Consider the following 19,504-nt stretch of genomic DNA (forward strand, 5'->3'; position numbering starts at 1 on the left):
AGGCTTTACTTCCTCTCAAACGTCTCTCGCTCTCTGCTCACAATCTGTCACTCCCTTCTCTTCATCTTCTGCGTGATCCTACCTACGGTTTCCCCCTCCTCCCTCTATCTCAAAACAAGGCCACAACACAGGAAATTGGCTTTCTGTCCAGCCCAGACTCAATTAATTAGGGATTCAGGTGAGTTAATGAGTTGCACCAAATCTAATAAGACAGACACCATTAAATAGTTTAAAAGAGGGGATTAGTAACCAGATAACGTGTAGGAATAGTTCAGCCAAAAATGAAAGTGACAGTATAAATCACCATCCACTTCTGTTGTATGGAAAAGAGCAGCTTGGATATTTCCCAAAATTTGCTGTTGGTGCTCTTTGGGAAAATCTTAAGGGTTTGGAATGACCAGTTTAATTTTGGGGTAAACTATCCCTTTACACTACCACTGGGGTCGGTAAGATTTTAGCGATGTATTTTTTTGTATTTTTGAAAGAAGTTTCTTATGCTCACCAAGGCTGTAACGGTAATAAAACGGTAGTAGTGTGAAATATTATTGAAATTTAATATAGCTGTTTTCTATATAGAAAAATATATTTTATAACGTAATTTATTTCTGTGATGGCAAAGCTTAATTACTCCAGTCTTCAGTGTCACATGATCCTTCAGAAATCAGTTGATTTAGTGCTCAAGAAACATTTCTTTTTATTATCAATGTTGAAAACAGTTGTTATTTTCAGGGAAACCATTATATTGCTGAATAAAAGTATTAATTTCTTTAAAAATAGAAATCTTACTGACTCCAAATGTTTGAAAAGTAGTGTATGGAGCCCGACCCATCTGCGCTGCGATATTATTAAAAGTGAATATTTACATTTACGTGTGTTCATTTGGCAGACGCTTTTAGCCAATGAGACTTGAGGAACACCACAAGCACAAAAGAGAATATGTTTTTCCTGAAGACCCACTATTAAATCTCAATAGATGACATGCTTCACTGTGCCATTCAGAATTAACTAATCATTTCGCTGATAATTCCCTAGAAAGACCCTAATAAAGTCTCTCCTCTTACCTTAATCACTGCGGGCTCTGAAATGACCGTCTCGGGCTTCAACACCTCCACTACAGCTTCTGGTATCACAGCCTTCTTCATACACATCATCTTGAAGCCATATACATCATCCCAGAATGCAATGCGGTCACTGTGTTTCTGAGTGTCCCCCACCGCCGCCAGGCTGATATTGCATCGGTCCGGAAAGACTGAAAAGAAAGATGATAAATGAAAGTGAGTAAAAGACATCATCTGCAGGGCTTACATATGATATATGTTCAAAGTCAAACGAAGCCCTCATGAGTCAATACTTTACATGACAAGAACATTATTCATTTAGCAGACACTTTCTTATCCAAAGTGACTCATGGTACATATTTTACTTATGGGCCATTTACTCTACAACGTTTTCAACTAAAAATGTTTAACTTTTAAAGCCTTTTGGCCGTTCGTTTACAAGACAACGGCATTTTGGGGGCCTGAAAACGCAAACTTTCGAAAAAGGGTTTCTAAGTGCGAGTTTTTGGAAAACAATTCTGTAATAATCTCCATGTAAACTGCAAAAACACCAATTTGTGAAAACGGTGACGTTATGCGCATGCGAATTACGTGTTCAGTCTATAGGCGTGTAGTGTTTCTTTACAAAGTGACATCGCCAACTACTGGCCTGGCATGAATAATACAGCGTTCGGTAACACTTTATTTAAAGGTGACGTAATTACACGTCATGTAATTACTATAGTGATAACAGTAAATTATGCATAATTACAAGTAACCAAACCCAAACCGTAACTCTATAGTAAGTACATGTGGTTAGTTAATATTACTTCGTACTAATTTGAGTAAGTACAGTGTAACTAGACCTTAAAAAATCACCTTAAATAAATCACCTTAAAAAAAAGCGTTTTAGTAATTTTTACATCCATGTGAACGGGGATCGTTCTGACAACGTTGTCGTCTTTATCGAAAAACGCTCCGTTTTTAGTACATCGTTGCCGTGTAAACGTACCCTTAGATTGAGCTCCTGAATCGGACCTCCTGGGGTTTAAACCCACAACCTTTGGCTTACCGGTCCGGAACCATTAAGCCATGTAACATCCATTAAAAGATTTATGCGCAGCTTTTCAGATCTCTGGTGCAGTGGTTAGCTCACATGATCTAGACATATCTGGGCCACACTGCTCCCAGGGAAGCTGGTTCGAGCCCATTAAACTCGAAATGACTCCAATTAAATGTCCTACATTTGTAAACTTTGACTGCATATTAATTTGTTGGCATTAAATATACAAGCACTGAATGTTTGAACAAATTCACTGGCATGAATCAAAGAAAAAAAAAGGCAAACCTACTTGGAAACATCGGTTTGAATGTGCCACAATTATGACAAGGCATAAAGTAGATTAATGCACCTATCAATAGACTTTTCAAACAAGAAATTTGCAAACTGTAAATGTGTTTGATATACACCGATTTAAAAGCCAATATACTTTCAATTAAAGCTGAACTAAAAACTAAAAATATGACTAGTTTTTACAAAAATATTTGGTTTTATATAACTGATAACTAAAGCGTAAGGAACGGCTGGACATTGTGTGGGCGTATTAGACCTCATCCTTTACACAAATGTGCAATAATGAGCACATCTATCATGAAATGGTAAACCACAGCCCTGACGCTCTCATTCAGTAATGTTTCAGTCGTTTCCAGTGCTGGTAAATGTCCCTGTGTGATGATGTTAATGGTTACCAAGCACATGCTTCTGGCAAAAAAAAATCTGTATTCAACTGATAGTCATAATCATAAAAACTCTGCATCTATCAGTTCTTAATGTCCTTTACGTTTGGCCATCAGAGACAAACTAAAATCTGCAGTGCGCTTATTTCATGCTACCGGAGAAACCGGACATGAGACATCACTAATATCTACACTAAACATCAGGAGATCCTGAATGTGTAAATCATTTTGTTTTACATTTATGTAATTTTAGTTGTATGTGCATAAAGTGAAATCAGGGCAATTGTACAAACAAGCCTTATTCAGCCTGTGTGCATTACAGCTGGAATACACTACACAACTTTAAAAATGTGAACAGATTTGAAAAAACCAAGCATCATACACTTGTCGACTTTTTAAATAGTTACAGGAAAAAAAATGGTCATCATTCACTGAACAATTGAGGATCATAACACACTACAAGTCTTAAGACAAATCAAAACAATATGTGTTCTAAAATCGGTACAAAAAAAATCAAACATAGCCTATTCATAAATCAGGGGAACACAGTTTACAGAAAACCCTTGTTTTTCTTCTTTTGCCAGAAAAAAAAGTGATGTGTATAACAAATTGTCAACAAAAAGTAGATTTCTAGGTATAAAATGTTTTTTTTTTTTTTTTTGGTTGTATATGGCTGTTAACACTAGTAAAAAAAAAAAATTTAAATAAATATTTCATTAGTGCATCTAATTTATTTTAAATAATTACATAATATAATAATTAAATAACTGAAAATATGTATGTTGTAGTGACAACTAGTTAAATAAAGCTAAAAAAAATTAAGTAAAAATGATGTATACATACAGTATATTACATATTACAATATTTCAACTACATATAATATGTCCAGACGTTTATTTAAAAAATATATATTTTACATAATAGAACACAAGAAACTCATCTTAATCTTTCTTGTAATTAGATGTGTTGGGTGAAAATCAAAAACAGCCATTTCAGAACAGACAGTCCCATTAACTCAGTCCTACGCTTCAAAAGAGAAATCCATGATAGACTATATCTCACCAACTTTGTCTGACCTTTAATCAAGGGTTAAGGGTGCACATTCACTCTCCTGCGCCATAATAAAGTGTGTCCCATCAAAATCGTGTCTCCCGTGTGACAGAATCGTGACTGGCATGTTATAACCTCCAGCCTGTACCTTAAAGCCTTCGCTGTGACCCTGTGGGTGTCACGTAGGGTGAAAAACCACACACGCACACACACCTGGAGTGGATTTGTCATCTCATTTTCTCTGATTAGTGGAGCTATGAGTGATTGTCTTGGGAGACGCGTGTAAGCACTGATTGGGTGGTACACAGGACCGTCCCGCACCTGAACAGGGAGTGGAGGCTAGAGAAAGAGAGAGAAGGGGGCGAGGGAGAGGGGGGGGGTAGTGTCCCAAGATTCATAGCTTTGACATCTGCGTCCTTCTCGACTCGGTGCTCAGGGCCCGTTTGTCAAGCACCCCCCCTCCGGTTCCTCTTGAGGGCAGCCGTGAAGAAGAGGGTAGTAAGAACAGGAGGTGGAAAATAAAAAAAAGCATCCAGTGATGAGAGAGCGAAAGCACAGACCACGTTTCAGGATGAAGAGAAAGGTTAATAATATGAGGTATAAAGGAGAGAGAGGGAGAAACGAGGTTATAGTGGCAGGGGTAAGTAATGTTGATCTGACACAGTGCAGAGCTGCCACATGATGGGCCATTATATCAATCTGCTTCACACCAGGTATACATGGCTGCGGGCTTTCCGACTGAGCTGAAAAATAGAAACGTGCTGCCTCACTGGACGACTCAGTGCTATTCCGCCTGTGCCTCTCACATTTCTGGATTTCCTAGCACATATATACATAAAAATATATTTTCAAATGTTGATGGCTCATCTTGCATGCAACAGATTTTGTCCAACAAAATTGGAATGCCAATGTGCATCAAGGTTGCATTAAATTAAAGTAAAAGTAAAGACATTTCTACTGTTACAAAGTATTTCTATTTCAAATTCAGTTTGTTCTATTCATCAAAGAATCCTGGAAAAAAAAAATATATCATCATGGTTTCAACAAACTGTGAAAACTGTACTGTGATGTTACAGAAATGGAGTGAAACAGTTTCTTGAAGAAGAAAAAAAAAATGTAGGGCGGGGCTTGATTTTGTCCATTAGAAATTGATTGGACAGTTCAGGTTTGCTATTGCTGTGATGTCATTTTAGTGACAGGTTGCTCCGCCCTCGTGCCAGTAAACGCATCATCAGAGAAGAGAAGCGATGTCACTGCACATGCTTTGATTAAAGATTACGAGAGCACATGAATTAAAAAAGGTAATGATGTGCACGGAAAATAATTTATAATACGGCAGTATTTCATTATCTATCCATCTATATCTATACACACATACATGCACACATACATATATATATATATATATATATATATATATATATATATATATATATATATACATACATACATACATACATACACTCACCTAAAGGATTATTAGGAACACCTGTTCAATTTCTCATTAATGTAATTATCTAATCAACCAATCACATGGCAGTTGCTTCAATGCATTTAGGGGTGTGGTCCTGGTCAAGACAATCTCCTGAACTCCAAACTGAATGTCAGAATGGGAAAGAAAGGTGATTTAAGCAATTTTGAGCGTGGCATGGTTGTTGGTGCCAGACGGGCCGGTCTGAGTATTTCACAATCTGCTCAGTTACTGGGATTTTCACGCACAACCATTTCTAGGGTTTACAAAGAATGGTGTGAAAAGGGAAAAACATCCAGTATGCGGCAGTCCTGTGGGCGAAAATGCCTTGATGCTAGAGGTCAGAGGAGAATGGGCCGACTGATTCAAGCTGATAGAAGAGCAACTTTGACTGAAATAACCACTCGTTACAACCGAGGTATGCAGCAAAGCATTTGTGAAGCCACAACACGCACAACCTTGAGGCGGATGGGCTACAACAGCAGAAGACCCCACCGGGTACCACTCATCTCCACTACAAATAGGAAAAAGAGGCTACAATTTGCACGAGCTCACCAAAATTGGACAGTTGAAGACTGGAAAAATGTTGCCTGGTCTGATGAGTCTCGATTTCTGTTGAGACATTCAGATGGTAGAGTCAGAATTTGGCGTAAACAGAATGAGAACATGGATCCATCATGCCTTGTTACCACTGTGCAGGCTGGTGGTGGTGGTGTAATGGAGTGGGGGATGTTTTCTTGGCACACTTTAGGCCCCTTAGTGCCAACTGGGCATCGCTTAAATGCCACGGCCTACCTGAGCATTGTTTATGACCATGTCCATCCCTTTATGACCACCATGTACCCATCCTCTGATGGCTACTTCCAGCAGGATAATGCACCATGTCACAAAGCTCGAATCATTTCAAATTGGTTTCTTGAACTTGACAATGAGTTCACTGTACTAAAATGGCCCCCACAGTCACCAGATCTCAACCCAATAGAGCATCTTTGGGATGTGGTGGAACGGGAGCTTCGTGCCCTGGATGTGCATCCCACAAATCTCCATCAACTGCAAGATGCTATCCTATCAATATGGGCCAACATTTCTAAAGAATGCTTTCAGCACTTTGTTGAATCAATGCCACGTAGAATTAAGGCAGTTCTGAAGGCGAAAGGGGGTCAAACACAGTATTAGTATGGTGTTCCTAATAATCCTTTAGGTGAGTGTATATACACACATATACATATACATAAATATCTGTTAAGAACAATTATTTGGAGGTCCCTGTAAAGTACTAAAAGAGTTAAAGTCCCCCTGTAGTCAATCATTTTATCCCTTAAAACTCATCTTTGATCACAAAAATAACATAATTAAGCCTTTTTTCCTTGAAAAAAAATTCTTCATGCCTTAAAATAGCTTGAATGTAACTCTACACCCTTGCCTCATTTAGTATACGCGGTTCTATGAATATGCAAATGAGCCCCGCCTCCACTCACTCACACCAGCTCAGAGATCCACTCGTTGATGATCACACTTTAACGTGATTGGTTACAAGGTAGTTTGTGACGTCAGAAACACCAGCGATTTGCAACAGCGTTTTTGAGACTGTCTTTGGTTCACTGCAGTTTTAAGGAGAAAATACTCAACAATGGTGTTGACTTATGAATTTGAACATGGTTTGTCTTAAAGCATATTAAAAATGCCACACAGACATATAAACAACATGAAAAGCTGGATTTTTTTCACCACAGGGGGACTTTAATAGAATAAAAAAAGCGACTGGAGTCATTAAGTGGAATCGGAATCATAACTTGAATCGTTAAATTCCTAACAATTCACATCCCTACCCATCCTCAATCCCATGATGCTGTAAAGATCAGGAGAGTGTAACATTTCCTGTGTCAAGATCCTTGAAGTCATAATTCATCCAGTCAGCGTGTGCACTGCGTACCACCGAATCTCCTCAGCATCTGTTCACTTAAACCTCCACAGTGGACAAGAAAATGACGCAGAGCCACAAGACACATGCAGCATGTTTAACATCCACTTCCACTCCGTCCACAACCTTTGTCTGGATGCTGCAGTTTCCCGAACAATGAAAGAAAAATATGTTTGTTTTCTGGTATCTAGAAGGTGAGTGCCCAAGGACTGCTTAGTTATTCATCAGTTGCTTTAATTTATGTTTTATTGACGGAAATCAATATGTAGTAAAAGGCAGCGCAGCATGCAGGGTGTGAGATAAGAGAGAACACCTGGAAAACACGCAGAACATTATGCTGTAAACTAAGAAAGTGTGAAAGGTGGTTCTACAAAACTGCAGTATGAAGAAAGATTGTGGTGGCATGACTTTCGCAAATATAAAAGTATCCTAAACTGCACTGAATTATAAGGAGTTAAATGCAGTGTTTCCTGCAGCATAGCAAAATAGATCTCATTTATTATTTTATCCTTAATATTTATATAAAGTCACGATTTTTGTGCAAGAATGATCGTTTGGGAGTTAGAATGAGTTAGAAATCATAAATAAATCAGCAATGTTTCAGTAAATGTTTTTTAAAAAGTGTTTGCTATAATAAATATTAAATGAATTTGATTTTGTCCATTGGAAATTGATTGGACAGTTGGGGTTTGCTTTTGCTGTGATGTCATTTGAGTGACAGGTTGCCCCGCCCTCGTGCCAATAAACGCATCATCAGAGAAGAGAGAAGCGATGTCACTGCAAATACTTTGATTAAAGATTACGAGAGCACATGAATTTAAAAAAAGGGGAAAAGTATGTAGGAAAAACTTTAAAACTAAAAAAACAAACATATTAATCTACATTAATGGTTTGTAGCCACCTTTTTTAAGCCAATATAAGGCACATTAAAACTACCAAATTCTCAACACACTTCTACACCTCCATTTTTTTTATTGGTTATGGTCACGATAAAGGGGGAGGCTAAATAATGTTCAACACCACACCATTTTCATGATAACACCTCTTTGTAATGGTCCCTGCAAAGGAAACAAACACACACATTCTAACTCATCTTTCATTGTTTTAGACAGCCCTGATTCAGTCTGTATGGAATCCTCCTATTAAAATAAATGAGGTCTGTTTGATAGACCTTGAAAATAAAACCCCAATATGAGAGATGGGCTCACTGTGTCCCATAAGTAAAGAAAACAATTTGTAGGTCTGGCCAATGACCTCCCAGATACCCCTTATCTCAGAATGCTGAAACATGCGCATTTGACTCACCCAAACCATCTTCTGCAAGGTACCGATCCCTGGCGTAGAGCACAGAGTCTAGCATTGACTCAAATAGGAGGAAGTAGCCCTAGAAAATGACAAAATGGGGGAAAGATACACATATAAAAGGCCAGCGATCAAATGCATTCGAATGTAATATTGGAGCAATGCATCACATTTTAGAGGATTTTAAAACTTTATGCTAAATATATACACATATGTGACCCTGGACCACAAAACCAGTCACATGGGTAAATTTTTTGAAATTCACCCGAAATCTGAATAAATAAGCTTTCCATTGATGTATGCTTTGTTAGGATAGGACAATATTTGACCGAGATACAACTATTTGAAAATCTGGAAACTGAGGGTGCAAAAAAGTCTAAACACTGATAAAATCGCATTTAAAGTTGTCCATTTATGTTAGCGATTGTGCTGCATTCATAAAGGTATTAACGGTAGGAAATTTACAAAATATCTTCATGGAACATGATCTTTATTTAATAGCCTAATGATTTTTGCCATAAAAGAAAAATCGATCATTTTGACCCATACAATGTATTGTTGGCTATTGCCGCAAATATACCCGTGCGACTTGTGGGTGAACGTGATTTCACCAAGTACCACATGTTCCTCTGGAACAACTTTCCAATCAACCAATCAGATTTGAGGGACAAGTTTACAGTTTATGTCAAGTTTAGGCTTAGAACCAGGGTGAGGTGCTTCTACATCAGTGTTATTCACCTATCATTTCCCTCTGATTTTATGGGTAGTGTTAGGTTTAGGGGTAGGGATAGGGTAAGGACAAAATTTTGGGACAGGAATGTTATTCCAGGATCAACAAAATATGTTGATCCAGGAACATGTCTTACTTAGCAAAATCACGGTGACCGCGACTTGTGACTGGTTTTGTGGTCCAGGGTCACATACCACCTTCACCTTGCTTTTCTAGTTAAAAATTACACGTTTTAGGGTTACATGAATTTCATTTTCATTATACTTCCTTAAATTCAAATTGCAATTCTGAATCATGTTTGCTACATCAATTCACATTCAATAAAACAATTGCATTCTTAATTAAATTCTGAATAGTGTTCAATGAAGCAGCATTTCTATCCCATACGGGATATCCATTATGAGATAAAAATGCAGCTTTATTTGCAAATATTTTTGCTGAAATTAAATATGCAGTAAGTTAGACACACGCTCTTTTGACTTAGGACAGCAAGAAACTGCCCAGATTAGAACACCCTAGCAACCACCCGAAACACCTGAGCAACAGAACATCTCCTCAGAATCCCTTAGCGATCGACTTCTGCCTTTCTTCAGAGAATGTAAGCAAACTAGTTTCAAAAGTAACATTCAGCATTCATCATTCCCCTCTGGCCCTCACACATGCATCCGCAATCACATTCAAACTGATATCAAGTGCAAGACCTCTGGATTTGTGAGACCTTAACGCAGCACCCTCTTTAAACATATGCACGGCCACCCAGCATCCCGTTTTATTGCACTGACCCCTCACTGACACCGGTTCTGCATGAGTAGTTGGCACGTCACCTCCTGAGTTATTCTATTATCGCTCAACTGCAGCTTCAACCACGTCTCGCTGGACTCATTCTGGACAGTCGTGAGTGAAACAAGGCTGCTTCATGCTTGTTCTGAGTTATCTAAAGAAAGAGGCATAATCAATTACAGAAGACAAACCTGATGGATGTGCCTAGGATGAGGGGTAACAGTCTTCATCAGCATGGTCTACTGGTGTCTAGTTGGTGCAAAAGTTACATCAATTCATAAGTGAACGAGTAAAAAGTGAGAAAGAACAACTAGAGATGTTTGTCCCCAAAGTGTAAATGGATGGATGGATGGTGCGAATTAATTTCAGTTCTAATTGTAATTGAAAAGGCATTCATCTACTTCAGGATTTCTGCAGGTTTAATGAAGGTTCATTTAAGACCAAGTAAAGAAAATTTCAATCAGCACAATCAGCTGTATTAGAAACATTTTAGAGTTTAGAAATACAACTTCCAACAGATATCCATTACTTTTTCTTTCTTTCTTTTTTTTGCAGAAAAGTAGCTTGAATCTTGATTTAAGAATGTTTAGATATTTGTACTGGAAAACAAAAATACAGAGGAAGAAATTATTATTTTTTTGCAAGGCATGCAACATTAATGCCATGATGTAATGAATTTAAGACTTTCTGTTCTGATTTGACCTGCAGAAACCCTGTATTTGTTGAAAAGTCTGTTGTTAAAGCTCAAATGAGCACTTCTGTAATCCATAGCCTGAGGTCAACTGGACCAGCACGCTTAAAAGTCATGTGACAGCGAATCTACTGGATCTCTCCAGGTCGTTTTTAAACCGACTCAACATTAGAGTGATGGCTAAGATTCTTCATGGTGTAATTTAGAACCCAATTTCACAGGCGACTGCCTCCACTGCAGTGAGAGAGAGAGAGAGAGAGAGAGAGAGAGAGAGAGAGAGAGAGAGAGAGGGGGGGGGTACTGTAATGTACACACTTACTATCATACGCTTTTTTTTATATATAACTTATTTATTTAATATAAAAAATGACAGTAAATACTGCTGTGCTTTTGAACTTTCTATTAATAAAAAAATCGTTTTAAAAAAAGTATCACGATTTTCAATCTTTCTGCTTTCTTAAATACTTATTTTCTTTATTTGTATTATTCTACAAGCTGACATCCTACAACTTCTAGTCCAACTAGCAAAATGTGTACAGGCACAGCATCTGTGCATAACTAGGTACAATCCCACCAAGAGAAGCTCTAATAACACACACACTGGTGGTAAAGAGAGTCAGTGCAATATTAATGGCTGAATGAGGCCAAAATGCAGATCGATTCATTAAGCCATGTGCAGTCGGGGCAGAATTACATGAATGCAACTAATAAAATGCTAATGAAAATTGGACAGCAGCATTCATGAACATTTAACAAATTACCTCATAAACACACACGCATACAGATGAACGCTACTTTTTTTCCACTTAGATTTTTCTAGATGGAGCAGAGAATACTGAATGACTTCTGCCTAAATCCTTTACGTGTTTGATTGACGAAACAAAACAAAAAAGTAGAAACATGAGTCAATTAAGTCAAGAGTCTGTTTTAGAGCTTGCTGCTGTAATTTGTTTCTTGTGAACATCATGAACAGTGTTAGTCTGATGGCCCTCTCTGCTCTATAAACAGCTGGCATCTGCAGTATTCAGCCACTGCCAACGTCATGAGCATTCAATGAATAATCCTCTCAATTACTGTACTACCATATCAATCCAACTCCCAGGGGCTGTGTAATCTACTTCTTACAAACTCAATTCGACAAATCCAAAGCCAGAAACACCAAACACAGAAATGGTACACACAACACAGCATAATGAATTAAATGCCTGAGTGCTAACCGTATTACTTCACAATGCAATATACAGAAAATTATTATGTCTTAATAATAACCCCTGTTATATTTAACTATTTAGGGACAGACTAGAGACATGACAGAAAACGGTAGGGTAAAGAAAAGGAAACGGGATCAAAGAACGTTGCAGTCACAGACCACTGAAAGACTCACACTGCATTTGATCACTGGATTTACAGAAATCTTTTCACTTTTAAGAAGAGTTTTCTCAACATTGCATATCTAATCAACTCCTGACAAATGATTATTTGAATTATCACTCAAAAATAACAAAGAATGGAATATATTTTCTTTCTCTTTGTCTTTTTTTTTTTTAATATAGTACAATATTATCCTATTTAAATCAATGTGATAAATGAGTTGTCAAAAGTAATCTAAAAGTAATCTAAATGTAATTAGATTAGATTATTTTAAATGTGTAATGTAATAGATTACAATAAAAACTACTATATACACACACACACACGCTTGATGTGTGAGAACCAATGAGGTTCATTCTCATGTGTTACGCAGCACGTTTGAGCTTCTGCAAGAACCAATGAGGTTCATTCTCGTGTTACGCAGCACGTTTGAGCTTCAGCAAGAATTTTCATTTTTGGGTGAACTAACCCTTTAAAGAGCATGTCAGAGTGTAACGTTAGCAAAGCTGCACGTTTAGTTTAACGACGGGAAAAATGGTCGGCATGCCAGGTGCATGGTTTAAAAGGGTTGTCCCTATTCTCTTAATGAGTAATGGGTGTGTTTTGGGATTTACCTGCGTTAAACCAATCAGAGTCTCATCTCCCATTCCCTTTAAATGCCAGTTGCGCTCACGCCATGGCTGATTCACTATTTACAAGACGGAATTTGATAGTGGAAAGACCGAAGCAGTCTCCAGAGCACGCACGGATCTGCTCATGTATGAGGTAAAAGTGCGCAAGCAGACCATCTACGGGACAAGCCGGATTCCACCATGTCTTTATGTACACAATAATAATCTTTTACATTGTAATCCTTTTATTTTAAATATTTGGCATGTTTGTGTGCTGCTGCGTGCCTGTGTGTGTAATAAGCAGAATGTACGCGCGTTGTGGACCCACCTATAGGCGCACATTACTAACGTGCTCTTTAAAATATAAAAAAAAAAAAAATTTTTGGCCTCAAAATAGCAACGCGCCAACAATGCACCTGAACACACCTCGTTTTCAGACCAGCACGCCCATGGGCGCACAAATGGGCGCAAATGCATTTGCTATTTAAACAACGTGGCGCAGGACATGAAAATGATAACTGCGTCAGGCTGAAACTAGCAAAAAACACTTGCATCGCATTGCGCCGGGTGTAAGATAGGGCCCATTATCTTGTTGATGCTTTATTAAAAATCAAATTAGCTCAGTGTTACTGTTTGAATAATACAGATAGCACAAGATTAATAAAACCAAGCCTTTGCTAAATAAAAAAAGTTTCTACCTCTCCTTCCAAAGATAAAATTAAAGTCAAACACAAAGATGCGTTGTGTGCGGGACACCGTTAAAAGACATTTAGATAAATGACCATAACACTACACTAAATACTATTGTTAATAAAGCATAGATTGTGTAATAAATCTAAACACTATGAGCAAAACTGTTTGCTCTGTGTGGTTTGAGTGTGAAAGAGTCTGATTTGCATGTGAATACAGACGAGTAGTAAATGTACCATATTGTACAAGCATATTCAAATAAGGCAAGCCAAATGTTTCCAGATTCATTTTAGCAGGACAATGGACTTTTGAAAGCTTCATTGTCGATCGGTGACAGATCCAGGTAAGCGTTGGGTGCATCATTGTGTAACATAAAAGCAAAGGGAAATCTTGATGGAGTCAAAATCTGAGAATGTCAGGAAATTAAGAATCTAAAACCTATTATATTTCGCTTTTCTTGCAATTTAGCTCAATACAACAAGATGTTTTTAATGCATATTGTTATAATCAACAAGAGTATTTGGGTACTTCAGAGAATGTGTACCTGCATATGTTTGTGTGTTTGTGTGTGTGTGTCCCTTATATTGCAGTGTATTCGGGTTTCAGGCTACATTATAAGGATATGCCGATGTCCTTATAATTCAAATTGCTAAATAAACATACTATAAGATTTTTGAAGATGATGCAGAAGGTTTTCTGTGTTAGGTGGGTTTAGGAGTAGGGTTAGGGGCTAGTAAATGTCATTAGCTCAGTATAAAAACCATTACGCCTATGGAATGTCCCCATGATGTTAGGTGTACCTGTCTGTGTGTGTGTGTGTGTGTGTGTGTGTGTGTGTGTGTGTGTGTGGCGGGCAGCTGTAGGCTATGGACGGAGTGAGTGATTGCAGCTGTCCTCTTCTGAGACAGGTAAGACTGCTATCAAGAGATAATGAGGCCCAAGATGGGATCTGCCATTAATTTAACTTGACCATCACCACACACAGCAGCTCATAGTTTCCCAAATGTGCTAAATATCAAAACATACTTCAAAGCAACCTTAAGTTAAACCTTTAAACTGTATGTTTATTTCGAACACTGCCCCAAATAAATGGCAACATCATACACACTAAATCATTTTGGATGTTGGGATGGTTTGAACAGCTTTTAAAAGGTTAGTTCACCCCCAAAAAATAAATTATATCATCATTTACTCACCCTAAAGTTGTTCCAAACCTGTCTTTTTTTTCTGTTGAACACAAAAGAAGATCTTGTGAAGAATATGAGTAACCAAACACTTGATGGGCCCCATTGACTTCTATAGTATGTGAAAAAAATTCTATGGAAGTCAATGGGGCACTATTTGGTTACCAACATTCTTCACAATATCTTCTTTTGTGCTCAGCAGAATAAAGAAATTCATACTGGTTTGGAACAACTTGAGGGTGAGTAAATTATGACAAAATTTTCATTTTGACCTGGCCTGTATTATTAATTTCCATGACTTTCACACGACAGAAAACCACCATGTACGTAATCCACCTGGAGCAACCTGTAGTTAAGTGCCTTTCTCAAGGGCGCAGTGCTGACAGCTCAAGATCTGCCCCTTGAGAGGTTCAAACCGGCAACCTTTCGTTCCACAGCCCTGTTCTTTAACCATTAGGCTAATGCTAGTGTAGGCCTTTACACAAGACCTTTGTCCCTATCACCAAAGGACACGTATCATTATCTGCCAGTATAAAAAAAGATATTTTGTAGAACAATGACTACTGTGCTGCAGTAAATGCTCATTAAATGCCCATTGTGCTCTGCAAACTACGACTACTGAATCCTTTAAAGAACTAGCTATGGGTGTTAATGTCTTACTGGAACCTGGTTAAATCTAATTTAATCAAATCCTTCAAGCAAATTAAAGGGTGTACAATTGTTTTGAGTTTGATACATTTAAGGGCCATATCATACACCGATGCAATGCGGTAAGTGTTTTTTGCTAGTTTCAGCCCGACGCAGTTATCATTTTCACGTCCTGCGCCACGTTGTTTAAATGGCAAATGCATTTGCCTCCATTTGTGCACCCATGGGCTTGCTGGTCTAAAAACGAGGTGTGTTCAGGTGCATTGATGGCACGTTGCTATTTTGAGGCAACTGAAATAGACTGCGCCATTGACTTTAGACCAGGTTTCAGTTGGTCAATGGCACAGTCTAGTATTTTCTTTTTGCTATTTAAAGGGCGCATTAGTAATATGCGCCTAACAACATGCGTACACTCTGCTTATTACACACACAGGGACACGCAGCAGCACACAAACTAGCCAAATATTAAAAATAAAAGAATTATAAATGTAAAAGATTAATATTGTGTACATAAAAATATGGTGGAATCCGGCTTGTCCAGTAGATCTGCTTGCACACTTTTACCTCGCGCACGAGCAGATCCGTTTGCGCTCTGGAGAAGCGTTTAGTTTTACACTTGCAAATTCCGCCACATAAATAGCGAATCCGACATGGCGCGAGCGCAACTGGCTTTTAAAGGGGATGGGAGATGAGACTCTGATTGGTTTATTGCACGTTACGGCCAAAACACACCCATTACTCATTAAGAGAATAGGGACAACCCTTTTAGACCATGAGCCGGGCGCACCAACCATTTTTCCCGTCGTTAAACTAGCAAAAGTGGATTCAGACACTCCCTAAGTGAACTTGAACTCGCTTTAGACCATGCGCTTAGATCGTTAAAATAGGGCCTTAAATTTGATCAAATCTACATTTAAAAAAGACTGATTACAGACGACTGGCCCTGTGTCCGAATATGCCTACTTCCATACTATATAGTAGGCGAAAAACAGTATGTGACTTGAGAAGTATGTCCAGATTCATAGTATGCATAAAACCATAGGCAAAAAGTAACCGGGTGACCTACTACTTGAAGCTGTAAAAGATCTTAAAACGTCCCTCACTTGCCTGATCCAGCATCCTCACGCTTCTAAGGTATAGCTGAAAACTGACAAGCCATAGCATTTTGATGTGATGGATCATCCTGTGACAATCTTTATTTAGCCGCCTTCTAATTCACTTCTCCTCTCCTCCACCCAGCCAGTGGCAGACACCATCCCTCTCTTTCTTTTTGCCCCTTAATCTAATCCAGTCTGTTTGTTTTGCTGGGTGTTAAAGCACAGATCAATTGTGTGAGTTATGAAATGACATTACGGCGGCTCAGACCTGTCTCCCCCTGCCAGACGACATCTCGTCCTACTAAAAATTACCCCCTCTGATTTATCGATTCGTTCTCTCTCTCTTTCTCACACTTGCACGTATACACACAAACTCAAGACAATCGAAAAGTAGGACAGTCAACCACCTGAGAGAAACTTTCTCTGACAGAGAAAAGAGGGAAAATAAAGAAGATGAGACATTTTGGACTACAGGCGCACCAATGCCAGTTTCCAAGAGAAAGTCTTTACACTAGGGGTGTTCAAATTTTATCATGGGTTTCCGGTCACGGTTTCGGTACGGTTCAGTATGTGCAATGTTCAGGGAAAAAGGACTACTGTCAAATAGCCAAACTACAGCACAAATAAATAATGCATATCCATCGACAGAAAATACATTAGCCAAACTCTGTTTTATGCGTTGATATTTTCAACAAACCATATTATAGATGCGTCGTCAGATTTAAGATAAACCGCGGTGCAAGTGCGTGCCAAATTGTGGAGAACGGTCGGCCTACCATCCGATTTTTTTACCGAGAACCTTTACACCCCTTTTTCACACTATGTTCATAAAGGGGCTTTTTTGGTGGTAATTTACACTCTTTTTAATGTAGAATACATTAAATATGATACAAGATGATTAGTTAAAATATTTCATTTTGCAACTGCATTGTTTTGCATTTTGTGACTTTTATGTCGAATAAAAAATATTGTGTATTGTCTCGCCTCGTGAGCTAAGTGTATAGTTACACCCCTAATAAGTTATTATTTAAAATATAAACCATTAGAAAAATTATTAAAAACATAAATTAATATAAAAAGATTAATGCTGGGCAACAATTAATCTCATCCAAAATAAAAGTTTGTGTTTACATAATATATGTGTGTGTACTGTGTATAATTATTTTGTATTTATAAATACACACATATAAATTAATCACAATTAATCTTTGCCCAGCACTAAAAAATATCAATATTATACAATAAGAAATATTGGTTGTAAAAACTATTTTCAGTTAAAAAAAAAAATCACAAATAATTACAGTACAAAGAAACTGCCAGTAACTAAACATGAACTTTTTAAGTAGAAAGACTGAAATAGTATTTTCTTTATTTATTTATTTTTGTAAAAGTTTTATTTATAACTTGTAGGTTCAACATAGTCAATAAGATATAGTTATAGAATAGTTTTTTGTATTCGCTCAATAAATTTTTTTATTTTTACTTCCATAGTGTACTTTTAAACATCGGTTAGCTTGATGACTGCACTGGAAAAAAAACTTTTGTGTTTTTTTTTTTCACTCTTTTAAAATGTGTCAAATTTGCTTTTTGTATTGATATTCACTAGCAATTTCTGAGTTAAACAATTGCTTTAAAGCAAATCCTACACCAAATTTGTTAAGGTGTAAACCTTACAACCTTACTTTAATAGTCTGTAATGGAAGCTTTTATGGATCAATGTCCAACAATTCTTTGCTCACAAACATCCGACCTGATTCAGCATCTAATCCTTTTAGATTGACAAGCACGTCAATGTTAGATATCGGAGGTGGTGGACCAGGGTGACTGCATTTTTGTGTGGTCTCCTACCACTCTGTGTAATAAGGTAATTGTAAAACTATTGTTCCATAACATTTTGAAAAATGATTTTCAGAAAACGGCTGTACACTCCCCTGCTTTCACAAGGCAGTGGTGGCAATGCACAAACACTTCAGAGGTTTTCAGAATGAAATGGACGACATTGCACATATGATGAAGGGCAGGATTTTTACACCATTTAGCAAGCCAGAGTTGTAATCATAAAATAATGTGCTCCAGTGACCCAAATCTCAGGTTACTTTGTCAGAAGTGTTGCACACACATACACGCACACGCACAAAAATCATACACACTCTCGCCCCTGCCTCAGGCACACAGTGTTTGTTGAATTATTGCCCCAATGTGCAAACAAAAGGGGATCAAATAAAAATCATTTATTATTTCACAATTAACCTGGAAGCAACAAAAAAATTCAGCGACAGCAGAAAATCGCATGCAGGTCGAATTCACAAGGGAAAGTCCTGGAAGTTTCCAAATTTAGAGAATGATTCTCTTATGTCCTTTTTTGTGCCTGTGGCTAGGTGGCTCGAGTGTTATGACCTACTTTTCCCCTTTCCTATGGACTACAAATTAAGAGAACTTAAACACGGAGTATAGCGCAGTGCAAGCTGTTATAGCCTTCCTCACAGCCAAATCCATAACACCAATTTTTCTGTATCGCTAGGATAGAAATCAACTCATTTATCCACAAGACACCATGCAGTCATTTTAACATGACTTTAGAGGGTGTCAAGCACATGCACGAAACATCCACATTTTTCAAACACCAGTAATAAGAATATGATAAAAGATACTTTACAAAAAAAAAAATAATTCATCACCAAGAATAATCACAATTTTTGCATGATTTGTTGCATTTAATTACCCCAGAAGACTTGGACTCTTTATATATATATATATATATATATATATATATATATATATATATAGTATATTAGTCACATTGATAGTACTTTTTAGAAGAGCTTATTTTCAAAAGTGCTCAGATAAGTGTAGAAATATTAATAAAAATACAACACATTACAAACGCATTCAACAAAATTCTACTTGTCCTTCTATAATAGCAGAGATTAATAAAACACCTCATTACCATCTGTCTCTTAAACTTCTCTTCTCAAATTCATCGTCAGTCATATCTAAATAAATGAGGAGTGACGTTTGCCTTCTAAAATGAGCATGGAAGTTCTCTCATTATGAATCATGCCTGCAATATATTATGCATCAATCAACAATACATCATCTCAGTTTTTTCATTTTCCAACACCTGAGCAGGTTTTGAAAAGGGAAATGACTTGGCAGAAAAAAAGACGCTGACACATCCACTTCC

General features: G+C 37.6%; 1 protein-coding gene across 1 annotated transcript in view; it reads right to left on the reverse strand.

The window, feature by feature from the left end:
- Positions 1-19,504, reverse strand: part of prmt3 (protein arginine methyltransferase 3) — a 56,941-nt gene that overhangs the window by 24,783 nt on the left and 12,654 nt on the right. The window contains exons 11-12 of the mRNA XM_084405292.1: positions 8,522-8,600; positions 1,062-1,249 (exon numbers count right to left, since the gene is read on the reverse strand). Coding sequence (XP_084261418.1) covers positions 1,062-1,249; positions 8,522-8,600 — 267 coding nt within the window. The remainder of the gene's footprint in view (positions 1-1,061; positions 1,250-8,521; positions 8,601-19,504) is intronic.

Source organism: Rutilus rutilus, assembly GCF_951802725.1.
Source record: "Rutilus rutilus genome assembly, chromosome: 3".
Classification (NCBI taxonomy): Eukaryota; Metazoa; Chordata; class Actinopteri; order Cypriniformes; family Leuciscidae; genus Rutilus; species Rutilus rutilus.